Raw genomic sequence first — 27074 nt, forward strand, 5'->3', positions numbered from 1 at the left:
TTTGGGATCAGAGGCGTCATGTTTAATACTAGAGTTAGGGGTTTGTTCATGATCAAATCCCAAACCCTTAGTATAGGCAATAGTAATAGTGATATAACTATAGAGGAAAAAGATGAAAAGTTGATTCAGCATAAAGCTGGTAGGTTGTGGAATTTAGACTCAGATTAAAGCAATTAAATAATACCCACATTTTTTGTACTAAATATAAGATAAAACTGTACATAACTGATGCTGTGAACTGGAACAGTTGGCTGAACTCACACAATAAAGCCACTACCCAAAATGATTTGATGTAGCCTAAATATAAACACATTATATATAGGTTATAAATTGACTTGCATTTGAGTCAAGTAAGTATTTGATCCCCTACCAACCAGCAAGAATTCTGGCTCCTACAGATTGGTTACGTGCCCATGTGAAACACAGATTAGTCCTGTCACTTTAAGAAAGTACTCCTAATGTCAGCTCATTATGTATATAAAAGACACCTGTCCGAAGAATCTGTATCTTCCATTCAAACCTCTCCACCACCATGGGCAAGACCAAAGAGTTGTCAAAGGATATCAGAGACAAGATTGTAGACCTGCACAATGCTGGAATGGGATACAAGACCATCAGCAAGAAGCTTATTGAGAAGGAGACAGCTGTTAGTGTGATTATTCGGAAACGGAAGAAATACAAAATAACCATCAATCGCCCTCTGTCTGGTACTCCATGCAAGATCTTGCCTTATGAGGAAAGGATGGTCATGAGAAAGGTGAGGGATCAGCCCAGAACTACACGGGAGGAGCTTGTTAATGATCTCATGGCAGTTGGGACCACAGTCACCAAGAAAACCACTGGGAACACACTATGCCACGATGAATTGAAATCCTGCAGTGCCCGCAAGGTCCCCCTGCTCAAGAAGGCACATGTGCAGGCTCGTTTGAACATCTAAATGATCCAGAGAAGGCTTGGGAGAAAGCGCTGTGGTCACATGAGACCAAAATTGAGCTCTTTGGCATCAACTCAACTCGCTGTGTTTTGGAGGGAGAGAAATGCTGACTATGACCCCATGAACGGCATCCCTACAGTCAAGCATGGAGGTGGAAACATTGTGCTTTGGGGCTGTTTCTCTGCTAAGGGTACAGAATGACTTCACTGCATTGAGGGGCCGATGGGCGGGGCCATGTACTGTAAAATCTTGGACGAGAACCTCCTTCCCTCAGCCAGAACACTGAAGATGGGTCGTGGATGGGTCTTCCAGCATGACAATGACCCAAAACATTCTGCCAATGCAACAAAAGAGTGACTCAAGAAGAAGCACATTAAGGTCATGGAGTGGCCTAGCCAGTCTCCAGACCCCAATCCTATAGAAAATCAATTTATAACCTTTATATAATGTTTTTTTGATATTCTGTCTCTATCCTTTAAAATAAAAAATCTGTTTACCATAAATTATAGACTCCTCGTTTCTTTGTAAGTGGGCAAACTAACAAAATCAGCAGGGGATTAACTAATTATTTTCCCCACTGTAGATGCAGTTCAGTAAAAATAATCCACTGCAGTTAACAAGTACAAAAAGGTCACTTGAATCATATAAACTTCTGTATTTGACTGTAGACTGAATAGCCTATTTTGCCACTTTTTTAAAAAAGATTTTTTTTTGGCGTTTTTGCCTTTATTATGATAAGACAGTGATTAGACAGGAAGCGAAGTGGGAGAGAGAGGGGGACGGGGACGGGATCGGGAAAGGACCACGAGCCGGGACTCGAACTCGGGTCGCCCGAAGCGCATTGGCGCTACATGTCCGTGACCTATATTGCCACTTTTTTACATTTAAATAAAAAAATTCCTTTAAGATGAGTTTCAGTAGCACTTAGCATTTATTAATTGCATTTTCACGCATAATATTTGGTAACACTTGTCTGTAAGCTCCCATTACTTAACGTAAGTAAATACATTTGTTACTGTTTAATAGGCTAATCTTTTATATATATAGGCTATATATATAAAAATACAACTTTTTTTAGGTCATGTTCGCTCAGGTGTATTAAATGATATTAACATATACAAACTGTGATTTTAATAACATCATTTGTTCATGTTAGCCTAACTAATGTAGCTAAATAATGTTAACAAATGGAACTTTACCAATATTTGTAATAGCAAATGTGAGGAACACTATCGCACTGTACAACCATGTCAAATAAACTACCATTCATGAAGTTAAATTGTGATATTTTACTCAAACTTAATTTGTTTAGAAGCGAGATGCCCGAGTAGGGACGCGCTCGAGCTTCCGCTCCGCTCCTTTCAGCGATTTGACCGCGAGTTCTTCAGTTCTTCTACTGTTTGAAAAATGCACCTCGCGACTCCTGCACTGTGTGCTGTGATGTCATAGTAATCGCGCTCCATATCTCTGCGCACACGAGCAGAATCTCTCTGAGGGTTCATGGCTAGGAGTATCGCGAGTTTTGTGTGAGAGACAGTCTAGTGCCGATTTGCAGATACTGAAACACAGTGTACAGACTAAACACGGTGTGCGGGCTTTATAGCGTCTACACAGTGATTAGGCCACAGTGTCCAGATCTGCAAAAACAGCGCCTTTTCAGAGTCTTCACACAATCTCCAGATTTGTCAATTCTTCACCGGGCATCATGTCCACACCGTCTTTACCCCCCTCTGTGGGCAATGTAGAGAGGTGGTTATGTGGGTTGACAAGCTTTAGCAGCAGAGGCACATACATCGTGAGGTGCAGTAACAGTAGATCGGACAACCAATATGAACAGGGCAGTTGCGGCAACAGGAGCTTGTCCAGGTCCGACAGCCTCAACAGTAGTTTGTCCAGGTCCAGTAGCCTCCAAGAGTGGATGTGTCCTCCGCTGCCAGGTCAAGTTCCTGTCGAGCCAGTGAAGTCTTCAAATGTCCCGACTGCTCAGGGTGCCATGAAGGCTTCTCCTGTGAACAAGAGCTCGACAGGTGGGACAGAATGATGACTGCTTACATTTTTTGACAAGTTAAAGGGTTAGTTCACCCAAAAATGAAATTTCTGTTATTAATTACTCACCCTCATGTCGTTCCACACCCGTAAGACCTTTGTTCATCTTCAGAACACAAATTAAGATATTTTTGATGAAATTTTTTTTTTTTTCCTCAATAGAAAGCAATGAAATTAACACATTCAAGGTCCAGAAAAATAATAAAGACATTGTTAAAATAGTCAACGTGACTACAGTGGTTCAACCTTAATATTATGAAGCAACGATAATATTTTTTGTGCACAAAAACAAAACAAAAAGTACAAAAAGTATTCTCGTCGCTTCATAACCACTGTACCACTTTGAACCACTGTAGTCACGTTGACTGTTTTAACAATGTTTTTACTACTTTCCTGGAGCTTGAATGTGATTGCTTTCTATTGAGGATAAAAAAAAAAAAAACTTTTGGATTTGTTAAAAAATATCTTAATTTGTGTTGAACGACGATGATTAATTTAAGATGAAAGAAGGTCTTACGGGTGTGGAACGACATGAGGGTGACAAAAATTTCATTTTTGGGTGAACTAACCCTTTAAGTTCTGGTCACATTTACTGTTTCTCAGGGAAATTTTGCTGAAATTTTATTTTCTGAATTATTTTTCTGAAATATTTTAGTTGGACAAAACGTTCTCAGAATATATTTTTTATTAGCTGGGAAGCACAATAAGCCATGAACTCAATGCGGTTCTCGCGCTGTCTGACACACACCCGAAACACGCACACAGAAAGCCTCTTCTCAGACAGGATACGATCCCGAATAGAGCTCAACTTACTGTGCTTGAATGGTCAAATAAGCAAATAATTATGTCAAAATGGCTGTTATGACCAGTATTCATGTTATCAGAGTCGGATATGTCTTTAATAAGACACTGCTGTATTTAATAAAATCAATGTTTATTTAAATATATTATATTGGACACACTTTATTTTAGGGTCCAATTCTCACTATTAACTAACTATTAACTACGACTTTTGCCTCAATAAACTCCTAATCACTGCGTATTAATAGTTAGTAAGGTAGTTGTTAAGTTTAGGTATGGGTAGGGTTAAGGGATGTAGAATATGATCATGCAGAATAAGGAATTAATATGTGCTTTTATAAGCCAATATCCTAGTAATATCCATCCTAATAAGCAACTAATTAATAGTGAGAATTGGACCATAAACTAAAGTGTTACCATTATATTTAATGTAAATATATGTGAAATATATGACCTTATGACCTTTGCCATTGCCAGAACTGAGCCAAATGTGGCCTGGAAATGTATGCTCTCTTTTTAATAAAAGATCAATTAAAATAACAAAAATAACTATATCATTATCGTGAAATAAAACACCTATTATTACTTAATATTGTGAAAGAAATGTTTGGTCACCCCTAAGGGACATTTATGCAGGTATAAAGCAGAAGCAAGGCGTCGTCAGGCGGATAGCTTGGAAATATTTGCATTACTTTGGATTTGTGACATTAAAGAAATGAATTTAATAGTAAAATGAAAGTTACGTCATTATATTATTGTTAAATATGAAGTCAGAGATGTTTCTAATTTTTGTTTGTGTTATTTTTTCTTCCCCCTTCTTTCAGAAAAACCTACAAAACGTAAGAAGATGGAAAGAATTTGTTCTTTCCTCAGGAGCATGTGGAAGGCTATGAAGAGTCCCTTCGGCTGCTGTTGTGACAGTAGTGCTGTGGATGTTGTGGAGCCTTTCATTCCTCCAGCCGATCCTGATCCCGATCCCGATCCATCATCACCTGATCCAGATCACTCCGGTGTCAAGCCAAATAATGGTAAATCTGCAGTCATTATTTCTCAAACATTGCTTTAAACAGTATTGTTGTCTTGTTTTTCCACTAAAGATATCTTGAGGCTTGTTTTCAGAGAATAATAATATTATTTTCTCCATATTAATAATCATATTATTTTCTCGACACAACCAGCACTGATATTTTTAATATAAAAGAAAGGATCTAGCAAGCTCATATATTTCTCTTAATTTTCTGTTTGTTTTTCAGACTCCTTTGAATCTCTCTATAACGTGGGAGAGATGATTGGATCCGGCGGATTCGGAAGAGTGTTCAAGGGAACCCGCAAATTTGACGACAAAAAGGTAAAGCAATCTTGCTGAATTATAGAAACATTTTGCTCTTGCATGCATCAAAACATATTTAATACAGATGGTTTGATACTTAGATGCTATGTGCAATGTCAGGCGCTTGAATACGGTTACTGTTATTGAATACTGTCTTTCTTTTTTCGTTTCTGCAGGTTGCCATCAAGCGGATGCGCAAGACTTGCAACGATCTTTACCTTGATATTGTAAGTTGGCCAAAAGCTGAATGTGTGTTGAGTTGTTTAAGTGCAGATTACTGTAGATAATACACCTGTAGGAAGCATTAGGTGTAAATGTAACAGACAAATAAGCTCTGCTGATCGTATCTACAAAGATCAAAGAAAAGTACATTTAAAAATAATATGTTTTCTTCAGATTTTTACCCTTCTGTCTTCCACTTTTCTCTAGCCTGGGCATCCCAAACCTCTCATTACAGAAGTGGCACTGCTGCTAATGATGAGGCAAGAACCCATAAGTCCCTACGTCATACAACTATACGACTGGTTTGAACATCCTCGAAAATTCACTCTCATAATGGAGTTCCCTGAACCCTGCGAGAGCTTGCTGGACTTCATCATTCATAATCCTCAACTGGACGAAACAACAGCGCGAGTCATCATGCGACAGGCTGTGCTCGCTGTACAACACTGCATTGAGCACAGCGTTTTCCATAATGACGTTCATGCGCACAATTTCCTGTTGAAGAAAGACACATTAGAGCTCAAGCTGATAGACTTTGGCTGCGGTCAGCTGTTGAGCAGCAATGGCTACGAGAGCTACATTTATATTGGTGAGCATTTTTAGAGTGTAGAAACCAGGATGTAGTGACTTAATTATTTGACACTTTGAAAAAAGTTGCTCAACAACGCACAAATGTCTTGCTTACAGGTTTACTGGATTACTGCCCACCTGAAGTCTTCACACAACCTCGATTCCACGCCGTCCCAGCGAATGTCTGGTCTTTAGGAGTGTTGTTGTACGAGATGGTGAACTCATGTCCTCCTTTTCGCGACGCAAAGGAAATCACACAAGCCAAAGTTTCATTTCAGAACTCCAGCTTATCTAAAGGTGAGTGAACAATATTGATAACATTGATAAACACGCACATAAAGCAAAGGCTGTTAATGGTGAAGTATGTAAGATGTTTTTATGTTAAAATATTATTAGTTTGCCATTCATGTGTTTATCTCCCACAAAAGTGTAAACATTGAGCCTCCCAGGCACCTTCTAAACATTGAGAACGGTCTGCTCAGATCCGTCAATCTCTTTCCAGCTCAACCTATAGCGTGTGTTTGGGGGCGTGGCTACTGTAGCAGCGCGGAGCTTGAGGGTGTTTAGCCGCAGTGGGACCATGGGAAAAGAAATTTAGCTTTAGTTAAGGAGTAAAAGCATTTATACCTTTAAAGAGGTCATGAACACGTCAAAGCGAACAGAGCATTGTGATGCTACTCGCTACAAAAGACGCTTCAATATCACACAGCATCATCATGCACCCGTTCAGAAAGACAAATGTTCATAAAGACAAATGCAGCACAGCTAAAAGTGTTCCCAATATGTTGGAACTGAAACATGCCTGCCGTAAGAGCTGCATTTGTGATGTTTAAGAGGGTTGTTTGAAAATATGTTATATTTTTGTAATTCTGTTAGGTGCCACTAGTGCCGCAGAAAATACATACTTCACCTTTACTATTAATCATGTTTCAGATGCTGTTTTCATAGATGCCAACATTAGTGTCACATGGTCATAACTAATCAGCTCTCTCCTTAATAAAATGTGTACAGAATGCAGTGATCTAATTAGCCAGTGCCTGACCCTGGATCCAACTAAACGCCTGACGTTAGAGCAGATGTTACAACATGAATGGATCAGAAATGATCTGCTGTAGATTGGAGAAGTTCAGGAGATTCACTCGATCAGTGATTCAGGTGTGAGGAAGTATAACAGACAGAGTAGAGTTGTTATCATTTATCTTCAATTCTGGAATTTTTCTTTTTGTAGTGAGATTTTAAAATTTGTGTAGTCGACTGAGTTCAGTTTAATGTTCTTGTTATAGTCAAGTCAGTTCTCCATTTATATAGTACTTTATACAATACAGATTGTTTCAAAGCAGCTTCGTGGTAATAAACAGGAAATAACAGAATGATGCAAACAGAATTCAATTCTGCTGTAAAGAAGCCCTAATTAATAAGTTCACATGTTCATATAATCTTTGTATTGGATAGGAAATAACATATTTGGCTTGCTGTCCTTGGTGGAGGGCTCGAGCTCGAGACTTGACCTGAATCCTGAAGTCCACCTAACAGAATGGGATGTTATAGACTGTCAGTGTGAAGAATTCTTTTGCTTTTCTTCCCCAGGGTTGGACACACACCATCCAGTCTAGAAAAACACACTGGATTAAAGGCAGGATTGGATGGATATCATCCTGACAGGAACTCAAGCCACCAAACCAGAGCTCAGAGCCTGTCCACATCTGAGCAAGAACATGAGAGACTGAAGACTGGAAAGAAGTCATCAAGTCATCACATTTGCTTTGTTTTAAAAGTCAAGTCACCTATTTATATGGCACTTTATACAATTCAGATTGTTTCAAAGCAGAATTATAGTTATAAACAGTAAGATAATGATTAATGATACAAACAGAATTCAATTCTGCATCGTCTTCTCTGTGTAAATGAAACAGATTAATCCTCATTAAAGTTACAAAAGTTATTCAGTCAAGAGCAGTGAATTATTTTTTCTTTGTCCAGTATTATTAGGCTGCTATTTAAGACCTCCGATATAGCCTACTTATATTGTATCATGCGTTTTCTTTCTCAGCTGTTTACGTTCACTTAAGACATAACTGACTATGTTTACTAGGATACTCGCCGAGATGCATTTTTTTAATACATAATGTCTATGAATTTGTCTGTTCAAGCGTGAGAAGACGTGAAACAGCTCAATTCAGTATTAGCCCAATGTCCGAGACGCAGCTGTCTGGATGCGCACTTCGGATGTTTGCACACAGAAACTTTCCACACAGCGAGTAATGAATTGATTGGACTTTACACTGTGTCCTAACTACACGCGATGCGAAAAGATTCCTGGGACGAGCAATTTGACTGTCCACACCAGACGCGACGCGACAATGAGAAGCGATAAAATCTTTCTTTTTTTTTTTTTTTTTGCTGTTATAGCGCCAGTGGCCAGTCGCCACGTCCTTTTTCACACGACCACAGAATGAGCTCTTACATAGGTGTGCTGAGTTTGGTGAAAATATCTCATTCACTTCATGAGCCATTTTCGTTAAAGTGGCTCCGGCCACTTCGAATGTTTTGGCGGCCCCTAGGGGCAGTTAATAGAAATGTCAACTTTTTTTTCTTCTGATAATTATTGACAATCAGAACGACGCCAGAACAATCAGAATGATGAGCGAATCCAAGGCATGCGTTTTGTCTGTCTTAAGCCAAAGATTCCAACGATATAAGACACAATGGTTTAGGAGTTATGAGCCATTTCATATTTTTGACCGCTGTCAGGCCTGTCGGGACGAGTCTTGCTGACGTTGTAGAAGGTGTGAATGCCACCAGCCCTCAAATTTTCAAGTCTCTATACGACTTATGGTTTGGTCTGCCCAATCACTTTTATGGGAGAATGCTGATCCTTGGACAATTTAAAGATTACAATAGAGTTTCAGAGCTACGCGCTTGAACCCCTAATAATAATACCTTTCTCATTTGATTTTTAAATGCACCATTCCATTTAAATGTACACTCTTTCTGTGCTTGGTGTTTCATTGTGATTGCACTGATCAGGGTAAGTTGAGGTGAGTCCATACACTGGGCTGCATTAGGAATTAATTGTGTTTGTTTAATTCAGGGCTCACATTTCCCTGCTCTCACTGAGACTGTCACAGAGATAGGGCCATGCAACCAGACACGCTGTGGGAACAATTGGTTATACAATCCACCTTCACATCCTCAGACTGTTGAGGGAAAGACAAGTGACATTCATGTGGATCCATTCAATATATTATTCACAAGTGCCACACAGAGCTGCAGTTGGATGAAGATTATTTGTGCTTACGCATGAACAATTGAATGCACTGTTCAACAACAACATTTTGTATTTAGCTGTTGCAACAAATGACCCCAATAAACCTACACTGACACATTCAGACAGCAGTCAATTAGATAATGAAGGTGTACTCTAAAAAAAAAATGCTGGGCTGTTTTTTTTTTAAACCAAAATGCTGGGATAAGCATGCTGGGTAATTTGTATTGGGTTATTTGTAATATTTTTACCCAGGTGCTGAGTCATTTTTAATGTCAATGAACCCCCTCACATATCTACCCAGCGCTGGGTAAATGTAACCCAATGTTGGGTAGTCTGTGCCAAAACGGTTAAAACTGGAACTTAACAGTCATTTTGTTTTGGTACATACAATACAAATATTAAAGAAAAAAAAAATATATATGTATCAATGCGACTTTCATGAAGGAAAATCATTAAAAGGCTTCCTTCCACTGAAAAAAATAGTCCCTAACCATGAACAGCAACAGAAGTTACATTTATTACGCCATTAAATGGCAGCAAAGATTGTTTTATGAACGAGTCACTAAGTCGCAAAGACTGAAAAATGTTTTGGAGTATTTTATGATTGTAAAAGACTGACTTGCCATTGAATAAATAATATTGTATATGAACTCTTTCTGTCCTTTATGTATAGGGAGATTTTAAAGTGCATTTTTATTATTTAAAATTAAAAAACAATATCAAATTGACTGACCCAGCGCTGATTAAAAAAACAACCCAGCAAATGGGTTAATGTATAAAACCCAGCAAGCTGGGTAAATATAACCTAGCATGTGTTCTGTCCAATATTTACCCAGTGCTGGGTTGCCAAATAACCCAAATTGGGTTGTTTTTAACCCAGCATTTTTAGGGTGTAGACTCTAAAAAAAATCTGGGTTGTTTGAACCCATGTTTGGGTCAAATATGGACAAACCCAACCGTTGGTTTAAATTTTTAAATTACATTTTTGAACCTAACGGTTGGGTTTGTCCCTATTTGACCCAAACATGGGTTCAAACAACCCAGCATTTTTTAGAGTAGGCCTATATACTTTCAAAAATAATCACACAGACAAATATTCACTTGAGTAAAATGTGTGACAACTTGTCTCAGTGTTCTATTTTCTATATTTGCAACCTACTTCCAAGACCCAAGTAATCATCGGTACAGTGGAATAGATGTAGGCTACACTCGTCCCCTCAAGAGCTCGCGCCCGTTTTCCGTTCACACGCGCGCTCGACAGAGACACGTTCTCTCCTTGTGGCCAATCCCACCATCAGCTGTCAGACGGATTACCTCAAGCCTGGAGTCGCCTAATGCCTGTTTCGCGAATGGTGGTGTTTGTGAGAAGCGAGCAATCTAATGTGAGGGACATTTAGTCCTAGTAACCGACAGCACCAGTCATCTGTAGTTCAGACCGAAGCCTTGAGGATCCTCAAGCATGTCGGGAGGCAAACACAGAGGAAACACACATCGCTGAAGTCGCAGCAGCAGCAGCAGCAGCACCACGCCTTCCGCGATATTCCGAGTCTGCAGCTGGTGCTCTGGCGTCGGATGGAGTAGACATTGCGGATCCGAACTCCAGGATCCATAATGCCCGTTAGTCAAGCCTGACACCACCGAGATGCTGCCGGGCTCTATTCAGATAACTGGAGAGGCGCTGTCCGGTGCTGAAATCAAAGACATATGCGACAGCCTGAAGGAGAACAGTGTGCGGCTGCTGTCCGTGCGCGGCTGTCAGCTGTCCGACCGGGACTTCGGCCGTGTATGTCGCGGCGTGGCAGAGTCGCACTCTCTCGCTCAACTCAACCTGAACCTCGGCGTGGTGTCCACCATCGGCCGGACCAAGCATCTGGCAGATGCTCTGAAGGCCAACAGATCCATTCAGACCCTCTTGTGAGTGTTTCCTAAAGGATTCCTTAGTTAGATAAGCAAACGACAGTATTATTATAGCGCATACTTAAGCGATATTATCGAGAAGTGTGCGAGTAGCCTACTTTTCTAAGCGAGCTGATTTAACGACTTAAGAGACTTAAATCGAAGAAATGAATCGACATTTCGAGAGACCTTCGGGTGGGCTGTTTTTACTTTGACAAGTAGGCTAATTAACCCCAAACCACATCCAGTATATCTGCTTGTGTGCTAATCTACCTTAATCTTTAAAATCGGCATTGTGTATTTTTGGCTCTATGACAAATTGCTTGTGATGTTCCTCATTTATAAGTCGCTTTGGAATAAATCATCCGCTAAATGATAAATGTTATTGTGTACAACGAAGCTCTAAATTTAGTTCTTCTTTATTCTCAGTTTAAGCTGTAGGCTAATAATTTGATCCCGAAAATAGTTTAGTATAAATATTAAATATAGATATGTTTTTATAAAATTAGTTTGAAGATCTCACATTGACTTGTTGGAATCTCAAGGGACTTCGATGACGTCATTTTAACATTAGCACACTGAATTGTGACTGGTCGTCCTTCTCAGATCATTTGCATACCGTTTTCATTTTGCGTGTCAAAATGTTTCCTTCATTGGGGAATGTTACAACCCTCCCTGTCTGCTCAGTCATAATATTTCTAGTGTTTCTTTGTCTTGTAAATCCTTTATAATTGTACTCAGAGACTTACAACACTACTATCATCACCTCGAGTGGATGATGATTTCACCTCTTTTAATTAGTTTAACTGATTGTGTTTCAAAAAGCTACACATAAGCCACTCTCATACACAGCTGACAGAAAACAAGAGCTGAGTGTCATGACCAGTGTTGACCAAGTCACTTATAAAAGTAATGCATTACAATATTTCGTTGTGCCCTAAAAAAGTTACTTTTTATGGAAAGTAATGTGTTGCGTTACTTTTTCTCATCTGGGCTGGGCTGTTTGTTTTTATAACGACAAAAAAGCCAACACTTAAAGGGGTGGTTGATTATGATTTTACTTTTTTAACTTTAGTTAGTGTGTAATGTTGCTGTTTGAACATAAACAACATCTGCAAAGTTACAACGCTCAAAGGCAATGCAAAGGGAGATATTTTCTTTTACAGAATTCACTGTTAAAGGACTACAACAAGCTTCTTCCCAGGTTAGTGACATCACTAACCCTAAAATTTACATAAACCCCGCCCCGAGAACACACAACAAAGGGGGTGAGGCCATGTTATTGCAATAGTACGTAACACAAATGCATGTCATAAAAGCAAGATGCCAACATAAGTTATAACCGTAATTAAACTAAACCATACCTGTTCTGTCTTCATGCAGCATATATTCTCTGGCTCTGTTACAACAGTTCCCACACAAGTGATTTATAGATTATCATAACAGAATATGTTAATCAATGACTTTAAGATATCCCACATCAGCTACATAAATTAAGCAACTAACCATTCAGAAACATCCTGTTGCATTCTACATGTTTTCACTTCTTCTTGAGTCTCTCTGTCTCCGGTTTGAACATAAAAGGCTGAACAGTTTCTGGCATTTTCAGTGAGTCTGCGTGAGCTGCTAACATGAGCTCTTGAAACTCCGCCCTCTTCTTGGGAGCAGCAGCTCATTTGCATTTAAAGGGACACACACAAAAACGGAGCGTACCAGTAATTCAAGCCAGGGTTGCCAGGTATACGAATATAATAGTTTGGGCTCTGTTGTTAGTTTTAACCTCTAATATTATAGTAATGTACCAAATGAGAGGGTTCCCTGTATATTTACAGCATTAGTTGGGAGAGATTTTTTTCCCCCTTCACTATCGGTATCGTTATCGGCAGATATCATTCTGAATGATTGGCTATCGGTATTTGTTAAAACCTAAATATAAAACACTATTGTTTTGCTGTTTTCTTCAGGGAATGCAAATTTAGCACAGAATGTAATGTCCGTCTCTGTCCACTTTTCCTGTTCCCCTTATAGTCTCCACGGAAGTCCACTTTTAGATGCAGGACTGGTCACCCTGAACGGAGCCCTGTCCACTCACCCCTCACTGGTGTCCTTGGATTTGGGGGACTGCATGCTGGGAGATGAGGCCGTTCGTCTCATTTGTGGCATGCTTCCTCCAGATGGAGCCAAATCAGGTAAAACGTCACAGCTTCACCAGTCAACGGTGTTTCCATACACAAATCTGTGATACATTCTGATTAAATAAGCAGTTAGTTATATATTATGTTAGGTGTTTTAGTGTATATTACAGTACTTTTGATTTGGCTGAATCTGTGTGCCAAGAAATGTGTCAGAAATGTGCACCATTTGTGCAAAACTGATAAATTGCTGTTGCTTTCGCACTTCTGCTGCAGTCTTTCTGCAAAACTCTCTCAGCGCTTTGGCACATTCATCATTGTGAACAAAACACATTTTCACAAATAACTTACTGGAAGAACGTTTACTCATAACTTTCAGGGAATGTTTTGAGAACATTCCCTGTTTGCTGGGATAGTATAGCTTTAAATCTAGAAGCATGCTGGGAGCTATTATGAATGAACAGTGTGATCAATAATACTGCACAGGGCTTAAGGAGCTTACACTGAGTGCCAACCCAGCCATCAGCAGCCAGGGTTGGGCTCGGCTGGCCATCGCCGTGGCTCACAGCTCACAGTTACGGGTCCTCAACCTGGACTACAATCCATTAGGTGAGTGATTTCTGCAGTTTTGAGGTATGGATGTGTGCTGGCCATGATACACGGATATTGGTAAAGTGACAGTAAGTTTGATCAGGGATTAGTTTTCAGGCAAATTGTAATCCCATGGACATTTATTGTATAGCTTTATAGCATTTTTTATCAGTTGTACGCTTAAGTCTATTTAACAATTAATTCAAAGAAGCAGGTCTTTCCCTGAAGTATAGTGGAGGGTGTAGATGTCACAGTATATATATATTGAGACGTTTATTTTGCTGACTGTCGCTCCCCGGTGAATGAAACAGCCATCCAAGCACGCAAATGTTTCTCCTGGAGAAATGCAGGGTTTGCACTTTGAAAACCACTACGTTTGCAGTCCTCTGTCTCAGCTTTTCCCACTGCTTGTGGTTTCCAGGGGATCACATCGCTGGGATGTTGGCTGTCTCTGTCGCATCCAGTCGAACTCTTGAAGTTCTGGACCTGGAGGGAACCGGCCTCACCAATCAATCAGCACAGGTACATCCAAACTCACCCTCCATATTTCAACAGCTGTATGACTTTCTTTCATCTGTGGAATATAACCAGTACACTATTGTTCAAAACTTTCATGTCAGAACGTTTTTTTAATACTTTTATTCAGCAAGGATCCATTAAATTGATCAAAAGTGACAGTGAAGACATTTCTAATTTTGCAAAAGGTTTCTATTTCAAATAAATGCTGTTCTTTTGAACTTTCTCTTCATCAAAGAAACCAGAAAAACAAAAATATGAAGCACCATGACTGTTTTCAACATTGATAATAATCAGAAATGTTTCTTGAGCATCAAATCATCATATTAGAATAATTTCTGAAGGATCATGTGACACTGAAGACTGGAGTAATGATGCTGAAAATTCAGCTTTATATCACATTAAAATAGAAAACAGTTATTTTAAACTGTAATATATATATATATATATAAGTTCACTTTGATTGCTGCAAGAAAAAAAAACCCTATTCTTTTTCTACTTCAAACCCTAAATTAAATCAGTGGTGAATTATCTATGATGCATATAAGGTAATCTCTGCAGTAGCTACATTAATTTTCCCCTTGAAAGGAGATCAAGCATGTAGTTCAGATATGCATTTTATAAACCAGATGAGTAATCCTAAACCTTTTCCTATCACCACCTGCTGAAAAATAGCACTGTGGAGGAAAATAATGGATTAAGCACAACTTTAATCCATAATACCTCTGTCACCCTCATCTCATTGCAGCCTCATATTATTATCTTTCTTCTGTGAGGTGTTATGCAGAATGTCTGGATTTATCAATCTTCATCTATGTTTCATGGAAGAAAGAAAACACCACAGGATCAAAACAACATGACCTATGACATCAGTAATGGGTGAACTATTGCTTTAAAAGCTCTCAAACCTTCTCTGTATACTGTCAACAGGAGGTAGAATTGGCAGAGGGTTATTTTGTCTTCATAATTCTCCACTAGAGGGCAAGGTTGTACAGAAAATGCCTTATTTGTGCTCTCAGTGTTTGTTCTTCAGTGTGTGTGATACTCTCATGATGGCTGTGATTACAAAGTGTGGACCTTTGTCCTGAAAAGACACCGTGAAGTCTTTGATAGAGAACTTGATCGCTCCTGATGCTTTGATGTCATGGGATGATAAAGCGTGCGTTGGTTGCAGAATCTCAGCAGGTGTAGTAGGTCATCAGGGTATTTCTGCTACTGTATCTTGATTATTAAGTATTTGATGATAATGTGGAGCATATTTGGACACATGGTCTCATCAGCTTTTCTTCCAACACAGCCAAATGACTGCACAAATGGACAGCTTAAAGGCGCAGTGTCATTAACTGTCGCTCAGTGAATTTTCACTGGCAAAACCCAGTCGATTCAATAGGGATCAGGATTTCTTGTGAGGGCGAAAGATTTGCTGCATTGACAGAAAGCTGCTTGTTTTGAAAGTGGGTCGGTGTGAGCTGTGCTTCATACATCGTTACACTATTGACAACAGACAATGGACCTTTTTGCCCTCTAAATTTCGACAAAGTAATCGTACCTTAAGGCACACTAACAGAATTGGAACGCCAATCATTCATTGAATACGAATAAACTTTCATTCGTTGCATGTTGACTTATTGAATATTTAGTCTAATTTTATTATGTTTTCAACACTGAAAGTCTTTTGGTTCTGTATGAGCCTGTGAAGTTTAGCTGAGAATCCAGATAAACATTTTAATCACACTTTATCTGCAGCGAGCCAGAGGCGAGAGAAGACACTTACTCCATAATTATATTTGTTTACAGGTCATACACTATATAGACTAAAGTATTGGGACACCTGGCCATTACACAAACAGGGACTGTATTCTAAATACATAGACATAGACTCTCCTTTGCAGGCTTTCCACAAGATTTTGGAGTGTTTCTGTGGGAATTATTGCCCATCCAGTAGAGCATTTGTGAGGTCAGGTACTGATGTTGGAAGAGAAGGCCCGGCTTGCAATCTCTGTTCCAGTTCATCCCATAGGTGTTGGATGGGTTTGAGGTCAGGGCCCTGTTCGGACCAGTAAAGTTCTTCCACACCAAACTCATCCATGGGCTTTGCTTTGTGCTCTGGGGTAGTCACGGTAGAATAGAAAAGGGCCTTCCCCAGACTGTTCCCACAAAGTTAGAAGTATAGCATTGTCCAAAATGTCTTGGTATGCTGAAGCATTAAAGGGGTGGTTCACTGTTTTTTCTAGGCTTTATTGTGTTTATGGGGCGCAGTTTAACATGTCTTAATGCTTCGTTTAAAAAAAAACGCCGTATTTTTCATATATTTTACCTTTATTCTACACAGCTGGTTCTATGAAGCCCCTCCCTCAGAAATACGCAATGGACTGAGATTGGTTAGCTGGCCACCATTACGGGCAAACGTCGCATGTGCTTCGGTCAAAGTCCAGTCTTTGCTTCGGTGGAAATGTAAATAATGGCATCAATATTGCCGTATCAATTTGAGCCCGAATCAGACCCAGATAGCAGTAATGATGAAGTGGGTCAAGCAGAACCTCTGCAAGCACGGCTTTTAAAGGACGTTTATAAAGTATTTTTGTTTGTATTTATCCTGATTAAAGCTTTACTGTACCCGAATACATGACTGAGTAGTAGCATTTTTGTAAAGGTATTGTTTAATTTATAGCATGCATGAGCAGGTGGGTAAACACAACATAAAAAATGTAATAATACAATGCTGTACACTGATAACAGAAACACCAACAAACACCAACAGAAGTTCGCTGGTGTGATTACATAGAAGTTTGTTAGCGTTTGTAGGCGTTTGTTGGAGAAGTATGAAATAGAATTTAGCTAACTGGCTAGCGAATCCAAACCACGTTGGTCTTTGTTTACGTCCCCAAAACTATATAACTTTATAAAAAAATAAAACATACTTACAGGTTGGGGCCCATAAACAGCAGCTTCTGCTTTTAAAGTGGGAACTGCTTCATCTTTCAGTAATAGCCTTGGTGCAAATCCAGCATTGAAGCATTGTAGATTCTGGAAGCTGTCTTCCGTAAAATGTGCAGCACAGCCAGCTGAATTAGCATTATAATTGTCAGGAACAGAATTAAACATAAATTTTAAACATTGTTCCCGAAGCCAGCGTCCCTAGGAAGAAGACTTGTATGCACGCGACATGGCCTCGCCCACTTTGTTGCATGTTCCTGTAGGCAGTGTTTATGTTAATTGCAGGGTTTATGATGTCACCAACCCTGGAAGAAGCTCGTTGTAGTCCAAACCGGTTGTTTTTGTAGGCATTAAACTGCCATAACTTTAAAAGACAATATCTTCGTTTGCACTGAACTTTCAGCACTGTAACTTTGCAGATACTGTTTATGCTCAAGCAGCAACATTACACACTAACTAAAGTTAAAAAAAAGTGAAATCGCAATGAACCACCCCTTTAAGATTTCCCTTCACTGGAAGTAAGAGTCCAACATCTGAAAAACAGCCACATACCATTATCCCTCCACCAAACTTTACAGTTGGCACAATGCAGGCAGGTAAAGTTCTCCTGGCTTTCACCAAATCTAGACTCACCCATCAGACTGCCTAACAGAGAAGCGTGATTTGTCACTCCGCAGAACACGTCTCCACTGCTCCAGACTCCAGTGGCGGCATGCTTTACATCACTCCATCAGACTCTTGGCATTGTACTTGCTGATGTAAGGCTTGCATGCAGCTGCTCGGCCATGGAAACCCATTCCATGAAGCTCCTGCCACACAGTTTTTGTGCTGATATGCCAGTGAAAGTGTGGAACTCTACAGCTATGGAATCAGCAGAGCGTTGGTGACTTTTACGCGCCTCAGCACTCTGTGACTTGACGTGGTATTCCGCTTTGTGGATGAATTGCTGCTGTTCCTAAACGCTTCCACTTTCCAATAATATCACTTACAGTTGACTGTGGAATATCTAGCAAGGATGAAATTTCACGAACTGACTTATTGCGAAGGTGGCATCCTATCACAGTACCATGCTTGAATGCAACTCTTCAGAATGACCCATTTTTTTCACTGTTTCTATAGACCTTATTTTCCAGAGAAAGAAGTGCGCCACCATCTTTAGAATATTGTCTTTGAACTTCCGTTTTTGCGGTTGCTCTGTATATCTTACGCAATCTCTGTGCGTAAGGGTCAAGGCCGGAAAACCATACTGGATGCCCGTGATCTTCAGGCCCTTAGACGGCACTGCATCACATACAGGAATGCTACTGTAATGGAAATCACAACATGGGCTCAGGAATACTTTCAGAAAACATTGTCGGTGAACACAATCCACCGTGCCATTCGCCGTTGCCGGCTAAAACTCTATAGGTCAAAAAAGAAGCCATATCTAAACATGATCCAGAAGCGCAGGCGTTTTCTCTGGGCCAAGGCTCATTTAAAATGGACTGTGGCAAAGTGGAAAACTGTTCTGTGGTTAGACGAATCAAAATTTGAAGCTCTTTTTGGAAAACTGGGACGCCATGTCATCCGGACTAAAGAGGACAAGGACAACCCAAGTTGTTATCAGCGCTCAGTTCAGAAGCCTGCATCTCTGATGGTATGGGGTTGCATGAGTGCGTGTGGCATGGGCAGCTTACACATCTGGAAAGGCACCATCAATGCTGAAAGGTATATCCAAGTTCTAGAACAACATATGCTCCCATCCAGACGTCGTCTCTTTCAGGGAAGACCTTGCATTTTCCAACATGACAATGCCAGACCACATACTGCATCAATTACAACATCATGGCTGTGTAGAAGGAGGATTCGGGTACTGAAATGGCCAGCCTGCAGTCCAGATCTTTCACCCATAGAAAACATTTGGCGCATCATAAAGAGGAAGATGCGACAAAGAAGACCTAAGACAGTTGAGCAACTAGAAGCCTGTATTAGACAAGAATGGGACAACATTCCTATTCCTAAACTTGAGCAACTTGTCTCCTCAGTCCCCAGACGTTTGCAGACTGTTATAAAAAGACGAGGGGATGCCACACAGTGGTAAACATGGCCTTGTCCCAACTTTTTTGAGATGTGTTGATGCCATGAAATTTAAAATCAACTTATTTTTCCCTTAAAATGATACATTTTCTCAGTTTAAACATTTGATATGTCATCTATGTTGTATTCTGAATAAAATATTGAAATTTGAAACTTCCACATCATTGCATTCCTTTTTTATTCACAATTTGTACAGTGTCCCAACTTTTTTGGGATCGGGTTTGTAAATTTTAGGAAAATACTTAATAAATACAAATTCATTTTTAGCTTTATTTTGTGTTTTCACAAAAACACAAATTGCACTTAAAATATGAGTGTAGGGAGGCAGAGAGAGAGTTTGTAACCATAACTGTACAAAAGTGCACTAAAAGAACTTCCTGTTGATCAGCACTTCCTGCAGACTGGGACGTCTAAAGGCCCGTTCACACCAAGAAAGATAACTACAAAGATTTATTATATATAGATCTTTATAGAACTATACAGATCCTTTTATTATAAGTGCACTGCAGTTTTGTCGTCTGCTGGTTTAAATGCTTGAGCTCTTTAAAGTCAGCTGGATTATGAATGGCTGTCAATGTCAGCTGGAAAAAATCTTTCTGAAAATGACTCCAATGATAGCGTTCCTCTGTGTTGTTATCATTACAGTAGATATGGTGTGGATTCCCTATTCTCATAGAATTGGACTGATAATTAAAGTGCCTCTGTTACGCTTTTATCCCGTTTTATCCCGCTATTATCACATCCTCAGAACACTTTAAAACTTTATTGTTAAAGTTATCGTTGTTGTCCTTGGTGTGATCGGGCCTTTACACCCTGGCTTTTTGATGGAATCCAAAAAAACTCCCACAATGGCAAGCTAACTTTTTCCTCCAACATGTTTTTGTATGGCAGCTATACAATACGTCTTCTTTTTTTCCATTTTATGATGGGTAGCAACAAACATTAAGCTGCAATACTGCCACCTACTATGTTGGAGTGTCAAACAGATAGTTGTTGCCACTGGATTGTTTATGATATGATTGTATGAGATTTATTTGCTCTATTTCAGCATTCTTCACATGTAATATCCCATGCATTGGGCACATTTATTTTCCTCATGCCTTTCGGTGTTCCTCTGTGGTCAGGTCTTCCTAGACATGGTGGAGAACTACCCCACCAGCCTGCGTGTCCTGGTTCTAGCCGAGAACGACATCAGCCCTGAGCTGCAGCAGCAGATCTCGGATCTCCTCTCTGAAGGCGAGGAGGAGGAGGATAAGGACGGAGAGGCGCGCGGCAGCTCGGTGACCCCCCGGGAGAAACCCGCCTGGGTTCCCCACAGCAGTAAGGGCTAACCCAGCCTCTCTCTCTCAGCCTGTTGTCTTTGCTTCGAGACTGTTTCACTTAGACTTTCTCTTTCCCTCTTTGTGTGTGGATGACTTTCCTGCAGTAACTGGTTCTAAGAGGCTGGGGCAAAAGGGAAGTACAGAAATTCACATTTCTCAAGCATTACTTAGGAGAGATCATTTGCTACTTACGAAATAGAAATTTGAATTTCTTATAATGGCCAAGTTGTGAGTTCTCTGTCCTGTATGTACTAAAGTCTTTAGACTTAGAGGTCGTTATTAGTAAAGATACATTTTAAAGGAAAAGTTCAGCCAAAAATGATCATTCTGTCATCGCTTAACTTCATGTCGCTCCAAACCTATATGACTTTTTGCGCAAAAGGTGAATTTTGGAAGCATATCCTGACCAGTCCTTTCCATACAATGAAAGTTAATGGGCACTGGAGATGTCAAGCTCCAAAATGACAACAAAACACCTTAAAAGTATCGAACAAGTACTCCATATCAGTATAATCAATGATGTCAATGGTGTCGATGCCCCATTTTATAGTCCACAAGACTTTTATAGCCAATTTCAGAGCTTGGGAGAGATTATTTTCAGAAGAAAAGCTGAAATTTTTGTTCCTCACTGATTTGGTATATAGTACACAAGTTGCAGGACTATTTTTATGGTACTTATGTTTTTTTGTTTGTTTGTTTTGTCATTTTGGAGCCTAAAAGACCCAGTCCCCTCTCATTTCCATTATTGTACACTACTGTTGAAAAGCTTGGGGCCAGTAAGATTTTTTGTAAAGAAATTAAAACAGTTATTCAGAAAGGACGCATTAAACTGATCAAAAGTGACAGTAAAGACTTTTACAGTAAAGATGCTGTTTTTTTCCCCACTTTCGATTCATCAAAGAATCCTGAAAAAAAATAAAAGTATTAACGTATAATGGTTTCCACAAAAACATTAAGCAGCTCAACTGTTTCAACACTAATAATGATAATAAATGTTTCTTGAGCAGCAAATCATCATATTAGAGTGATTTCTGAAGGATCACATGACACTGAAGACTGGAGTAATGATGCTGAAAATTCAGCTTTGATCACAGGAATAAAATATAGCTGCGAGCAGCAATTATCAGGATTCAGTTGCTTTAAGGCCTTTAAGGACATGCGTAAAAATGTATTATGTTTTATTTAGCAAGCATGTAACCACTTAGATCATAGATGTAAAAGACCATTTACAGCCAATTTTCCGTAGGAAATTTATGGTCTATAAAGCTTTTTAACAGTCACCGAGGTTGAGCCAAAATCCTAGGACTAGTTCACCAAAGTTAGTTTTTGAAATAATCTCCAATATTTAATGAATCAGTGGGCAGTGGTGGACCTAAAGGCAAAGTTGCTCAGAATGAGGAATTGTACCATGTGGCACGAATGTCATGGCCGTGCACGATACATGATCCTTTACGCACGTAAAAAACTTGAAGGTGCCTTCCGGTGGCCGATTTCTTTTGAATTTCTCACAGACCTCTAGGGCCGTGAATCAAACAGTTTTGTTCCAATCGGCCTCCGTTAACCTTGTCTGATAGCTGCTCAAAATTCAGTGGCAAATGGCGGACATGTTTTTTGAGATGCGTCAATGTCCTCATAGACAGTCATGGCACTGCGGATGAAGACACTGCATGCCAATTTTCAAGTCGATCGGACTAACGGTGAAGTAGTTATAGCCATTTTCATTGTTTTTTTCCATTGCCATTGTTTTTTTCCTGTTATAGCTCCACCAAGTGGCCAGTCGCTGCGTCCTTTTTCACGCGACTGCAGAATGAGCTCTTACATAGGTGTGCTGAGTTTGGTGAAAATATCTCATTCCGTTCACGAGTTATAGCCATTTTAGTAAAAGTGACTCCACCCACTTGGAACGTTTTGGCGGCCCTTAGGGGCTGTGAATCTGAATTTCACAAAAGTAGGTTTTTTCAAATCCAAAATACCCGAAAATTTCGCCTGAACGACGAGTGAATCCGAGACATGTATTTTGTCCGTCTTAAGCCAAGGATTCCAACAATAAAAGATACAACGTTTTAGGATTTCGTACTTTTCACCCCGTCAGGCTGATCAGGGCGAGCCTTGGTGACATTGTAGACAGTGTTTGGTCTGCCCGATCACTTTTAGAGGAGAATGTTGATCCTTGGAAATTTTACTGACCCCAAACTTGGTAGTATATATGAAGAAGAGTGGCCAGGATGTTCTCCAAAAATACACCGGACAAAAGAATGTCATACAGGTGTGAGGGTAAATAAAAGATGAGAGAATGTGAATTACTCCTGTAAGGAAGAATCTTTAGTAGACTAAGAACTGGAATAGCCTTTTCCTGTCCTCTTCATACAGTACAAACATTTACCAAATTGTCTCTGACCCTTCCAGACTCTTCCAGCTCCCAGATGGTCCTGATGACATCAGGACTGGGTGAGAGCTTTTTGGCAGAGACAGAGATGTGATTCTGGAGCTGCCTATGTTTGCTTGCACTGTACGACTATTGCAAGACCACCAGTTAGAGTGCAACCTCTCACACCGCATGACCTGTAGCACTTAGAGCAAGACAGTTCAAAGCTGGAACAAAAACCTTAAACACCAAGTGACTTATAATACGCAATAGTGAATTATTTATTTTACAGATGTACAGTCTATTTATAAATGAGTATTTAACCGATAACAGTATACTCTGTTAGATAAGCTGTATAGGGTTGATGTGATGGCCTGTTGCCTGAATAAATCAGTTTACACATTTTTAAATGCTTTTTGCTCTGATTTTTTTTTTTCTTTTCTTGCTGTGTCTGACCTGACAGTTCAAATATTGTGATAAGAACTACATCAAAGAGATATACATGGTTAGTATTGAATGGTCATATTTTGCAGTGGAATGGGTTATGGCATATACCAACAGGGGGTAACTGATAAAACTAACCAGCCAATCCTTTCAGTTACTGTAAATTTAAAATGTAAAAACCCCAATTACTCTTTAATATCAGTTATAAACTCGCTATATAAAATGCTTGATTCTAATATTCAATCACAGCATTCAGAGGTATATTTTCTAATGCAACATGTTCCGGAATTAAAAATCCCATTCTTTTTCTCCATAGGGGAAGTGATTTTGAAGGATAACAAAGACAGAACTACTGTGAGCTACAAGGTTGTTAATTAGTGGTAAATGCTTTTGTTGAAACCATCAGCCAACATTATTTAAATGTTTAAGAGCAGATTTTCTGGTGGAAAACTACATTACCCATGATTCTGCAAAGAAATCTCCAGTAATCTCCACTGAAACAAACAAACTGTGCCAAAAGAGCTTTTAACCTCCCAAGAAGCACAGCGAATAATGTAATCGCGTCAATCTCCCTAAGCTTTAAAACTATGGCACTTAAATATTTGTTAAAAAATTAAATTATTTCAATGTGCACACAATCAACATCTTTTAATCAATAGATTTATATTTATCTCTCATTTTTAACTTGATTTTGTCGTTTGCAATGATTGTAGTTCTTCCCCTCATTAAAGCTGTTCTTTGGAAATCAGACAAAGACAACGGCACAAGACTTTGTAATTAACGGCTTTAATGAGGGAAAGAACTACAATCCCATGAAGCACTGCAAATGACAATCTAATAAAAAAAGATGGAGAATATAAAACTAATTTCAAGTTGTTGATTACATTTATAGAAACAATATATTTTAAGTGTATTGCAAAATGATAGACTACAGAACAATTATATATAAAACAATAGTGGATTTAAGAATAATTTATGCAATTTTATATTATTTATTCGAAAGAATTAAAAGAGCAGTTTCATCTTTGTCCTTGCATTGTTCAACTTATCGAGGTTGATAAAGTAATCAGTAATAAGTAATGCAATACTTTTTAGAGAGTAATTAGTGCAGTAATCTAATTACACTGTTAAAGATGTAATTAGTAGCTAGTAATTAATTACTAGTAGTAACCAAAACTGTATATACAACTCGAGATCAAATTGATTGCATCATTCACGGTGCTTCATTGGAGCGGCCATTTCCTGCAAGCTCTCCAACTCTCTAATTGGTGGAATTTTCTGTAGAGCATTGTGGGTAATGTAGTTTTTCACTACAAATTCAGCTAATTATGATCAGGATCAACATGATCATTTTTAAAAACAATTGTGGGCTGATGGCTTAAACAAAAGCATATAGTATTGATAAACAACCTCAGAAATCACAGTAGGTCTGTCTTTAAAGGGTCATGGGCGGCCAAGGCTCATTGATGCACGTGGGGAGCGAAGGCTGGTCCGTGTGGTCCGATCCAACAGACGAGCTACTGTAGCTCAATTGCTCAAGACGTTAATGCTGGTTCTGATAGAAAGGTGTCAGAATACACAGTGCTTCACAGTTTGTTGCGTATGGAGCTGCATAGCCGCAGACCAGTCAGGGTGCCCATGCTGACCCCTGCCCACCGCCGAAAGTGCCAACAGTGGGAACGTGATCATCAGAACTGGACAACGGAGCAATGGAAGAAGGTGACCTTGTCTGATGAATCACATTTTCAGGGGTCTAGTGGAGTCCATGCCTCGACGGGTCAGAACTGTTTTGGCAGCAAAAAGGGGGACCAACACAATATTAGGAAGGTGGTCATAATATATATATATATATAATCAACACGAGATCAGCTCTATTACATAATTTGCGGTGCTTCATGGGAATGAAGCATAAATTTCCTGCAAGTTCTCCAACTCTCTGATTGGTGGAGTTTTCTGTACAGCATTGTGGGTAATGTAGTTTTTCACCACAAATTCAACTGTTAAACATGATAATTTTTTTAAAATAAGTTGATGTGGGCTAATGGCTTCAACAAAAAAATATAGTATTGATAAACAACCTCAGAAATCACAGGTCTGTCTTTAAAGATTTATAAGTTGTTGTAAAAAAAGATCTACTTCATTATGGAGAAAATGAATGGAGTTTTTACTTCTAGAACTGTTCCTATATTCGCCATAATCCATGGCAATGTTGTAATATGAAACCACTCATCCAGTGTCACTTTAAAGTAAAATTATAAAATAATTTAAACTCAAATAAAGCCATGTAATAAGTGACTGCCATTGTACGATAACTGTACATTATTTCTCATTTATATTGCTCGCACCTGATCAGTGGTGGTTTATGATCCTGACAGACCGTCTCTCCAGTGAGCACCTGTCTGTTTCCATTACACAGGTGTGTGTGCTTCAGAAGCTTCAGTGTGGTGTCTGGTGTCCTCTAATGCTGTTTGATGTCACCATCTTTTCACAGTCTCCTTCATTTGGATTCAGGTAGTTGTGCACCGTAAATACGATACTCCTACTCGGAATACATCCAAGCATTAAAAGTGCCATAGCGCAATGAAAAAAGGCAGACATTACCATTACAGTCACATTGGCGTCATGTTTCAGTGCTTCAGTACTGTTACAGCAGCTCCTGTGCAAAGCTGATTATGTTGTTTATACCATTTAGAACAACTGCGATCCACATTTAAGCCTTCCCAGACCCTTGTGCTTCATGCATTTTTAACCTGCACTTTCTCTTTGGCACAGCGGTGTGATATGGTTAAAAGCTTGCTGTTTTTAGAGAGACGTTTTTCTCAGGAAATCAACTTTAGAGTTAGAGCAGTTTTTGAGTATTTCAGATGCAGTTTTAGCACAAGGGTATTAAAAGCGTTTGTGTAGTCAATAATTTAATCCACTGCAAAGGCTTCCAATGTACTGTGGAGTTCAAAAGCTTTGCAGCATGCAGCCAAGAATCTGTAAATCCGAACAAGTTGGCAAAACTCAAAAAATTTGAGGCAATCAGTTGCCTCAAAATTTTTAAGTTAAGAAATTCAAAGTTTAAGCAAGCAGAACTGGCAGATTTTTATTTTGTACTCATACATTTTAATTGTTCTTAACTTGAAATGTTTGAGTACATTAATTCATACATTTAACTTAAAATTATCATGTAACCTCAATGTGAACATTCTTTAACATTATATAACACTTAATTTTAGCATTTACTCTCCCTTTCGAGTGCCATGGGCAAAGCATGCTGGGAAACAGAAATCCCAGCTCAGTTTCAGTTAAACTTAAGTTCATCTAAATTAAAAGAAATAAGTTTATAAAACTCAAAACAATGAAACAGTTCAGTTTACTTGAAATATGTCAGTTCTGTGAACTTGAAAGGAAAAGAAAGTGTTAAATACTCATAAAAGTTAATTTGACTGAACTAATTTGTTTAATTTAAGTTTGTCCTACTCAAACCAATTCATTATTTTGAGTATTAGGGTTTAGAGTAGCACCTTTTCTTTTATGATAAGGAGACTGGCCAGTGCATATGGAGACTCTCCATAGACGTAATGGTTTTATACTGTACAAACTGTATATTCTAGCCCCTTACCCTAACCAGACCCCTAA

The 27074-nt window shown here is 39.2% G+C and overlaps 2 protein-coding genes across 3 annotated transcripts; both read left to right on the plus strand.

Moving 5' to 3' along the window:
* Nucleotides 1-2747: 2747 nt before the first annotated feature.
* On the plus strand, nt 2748-9993 carry LOC127524943 (serine/threonine-protein kinase pim-2-like). The gene is made up of 7 exons (XM_051917030.1): nt 2748-2961; nt 4606-4809; nt 5035-5129; nt 5288-5338; nt 5541-5922; nt 6021-6200; nt 7491-9993. Exons 1-7 carry the CDS (start codon nt 2853-2855, stop codon nt 7514-7516), a joined length of 1047 nt encoding a protein of 348 aa, XP_051772990.1. The 5' UTR covers nt 2748-2852; the 3' UTR covers nt 7517-9993.
* Nucleotides 9994-10238: 245 nt separating this feature from the next.
* lrrc73 (leucine rich repeat containing 73) lies at nt 10239-24896 on the plus strand. Of its 2 annotated transcripts, none has more exons than XM_051917033.1 (6): nt 10239-11085; nt 13096-13256; nt 13686-13808; nt 14212-14312; nt 20444-20639; nt 23048-24896. In XM_051917033.1, exons 1-6 carry the CDS (start codon nt 10814-10816, stop codon nt 23119-23121), a joined length of 927 nt encoding a protein of 308 aa, XP_051772993.1. In that variant the 5' UTR covers nt 10239-10813; the 3' UTR covers nt 23122-24896. The 2 variants fall into 2 exon arrangements, with proteins under 2 accessions (XP_051772993.1, XP_051772992.1); XM_051917032.1 differs by having other exon boundaries at nt 10243-11085; nt 20746-23998.
* The last annotated feature ends 2178 nt before the right edge of the window (nt 24897-27074 follow it).

Source organism: Ctenopharyngodon idella, chromosome 13, assembly GCF_019924925.1.
Source record: "Ctenopharyngodon idella isolate HZGC_01 chromosome 13, HZGC01, whole genome shotgun sequence".
NCBI classification, from domain to species: domain Eukaryota; kingdom Metazoa; phylum Chordata; class Actinopteri; order Cypriniformes; family Xenocyprididae; genus Ctenopharyngodon; species Ctenopharyngodon idella.

Coding starts and splice junctions, on each gene's coding strand:
- LOC127524943 (XM_051917030.1), top strand. CDS start 2,853: ATGTGTCCTCCGCTGCCAGGTCAAGTTCCTGTCGAGCCAGTGAAGTCT. Junction 4,810..5,034: donor CGGTGTCAAGCCAAATAATG/GTAAATCTGCAG, acceptor TTTGTTTTTCAG/ACTCCTTTGAATCTCTCTAT. Junction 5,923..6,020: donor CGAGAGCTACATTTATATTG/GTGAGCATTTTT, acceptor TCTTGCTTACAG/GTTTACTGGATTACTGCCCA.
- lrrc73 (XM_051917032.1), top strand. CDS start 10,814: ATGCTGCCGGGCTCTATTCAGATAACTGGAGAGGCGCTGTCCGGTGCT. Junction 13,809..14,211: donor CCTGGACTACAATCCATTAG/GTGAGTGATTTC, acceptor TGTGGTTTCCAG/GGGATCACATCGCTGGGATG. Junction 20,640..20,745: donor CGCCTGGGTTCCCCACAGCA/GTAAGGGCTAAC, acceptor ACTTTCCTGCAG/TAACTGGTTCTAAGAGGCTG.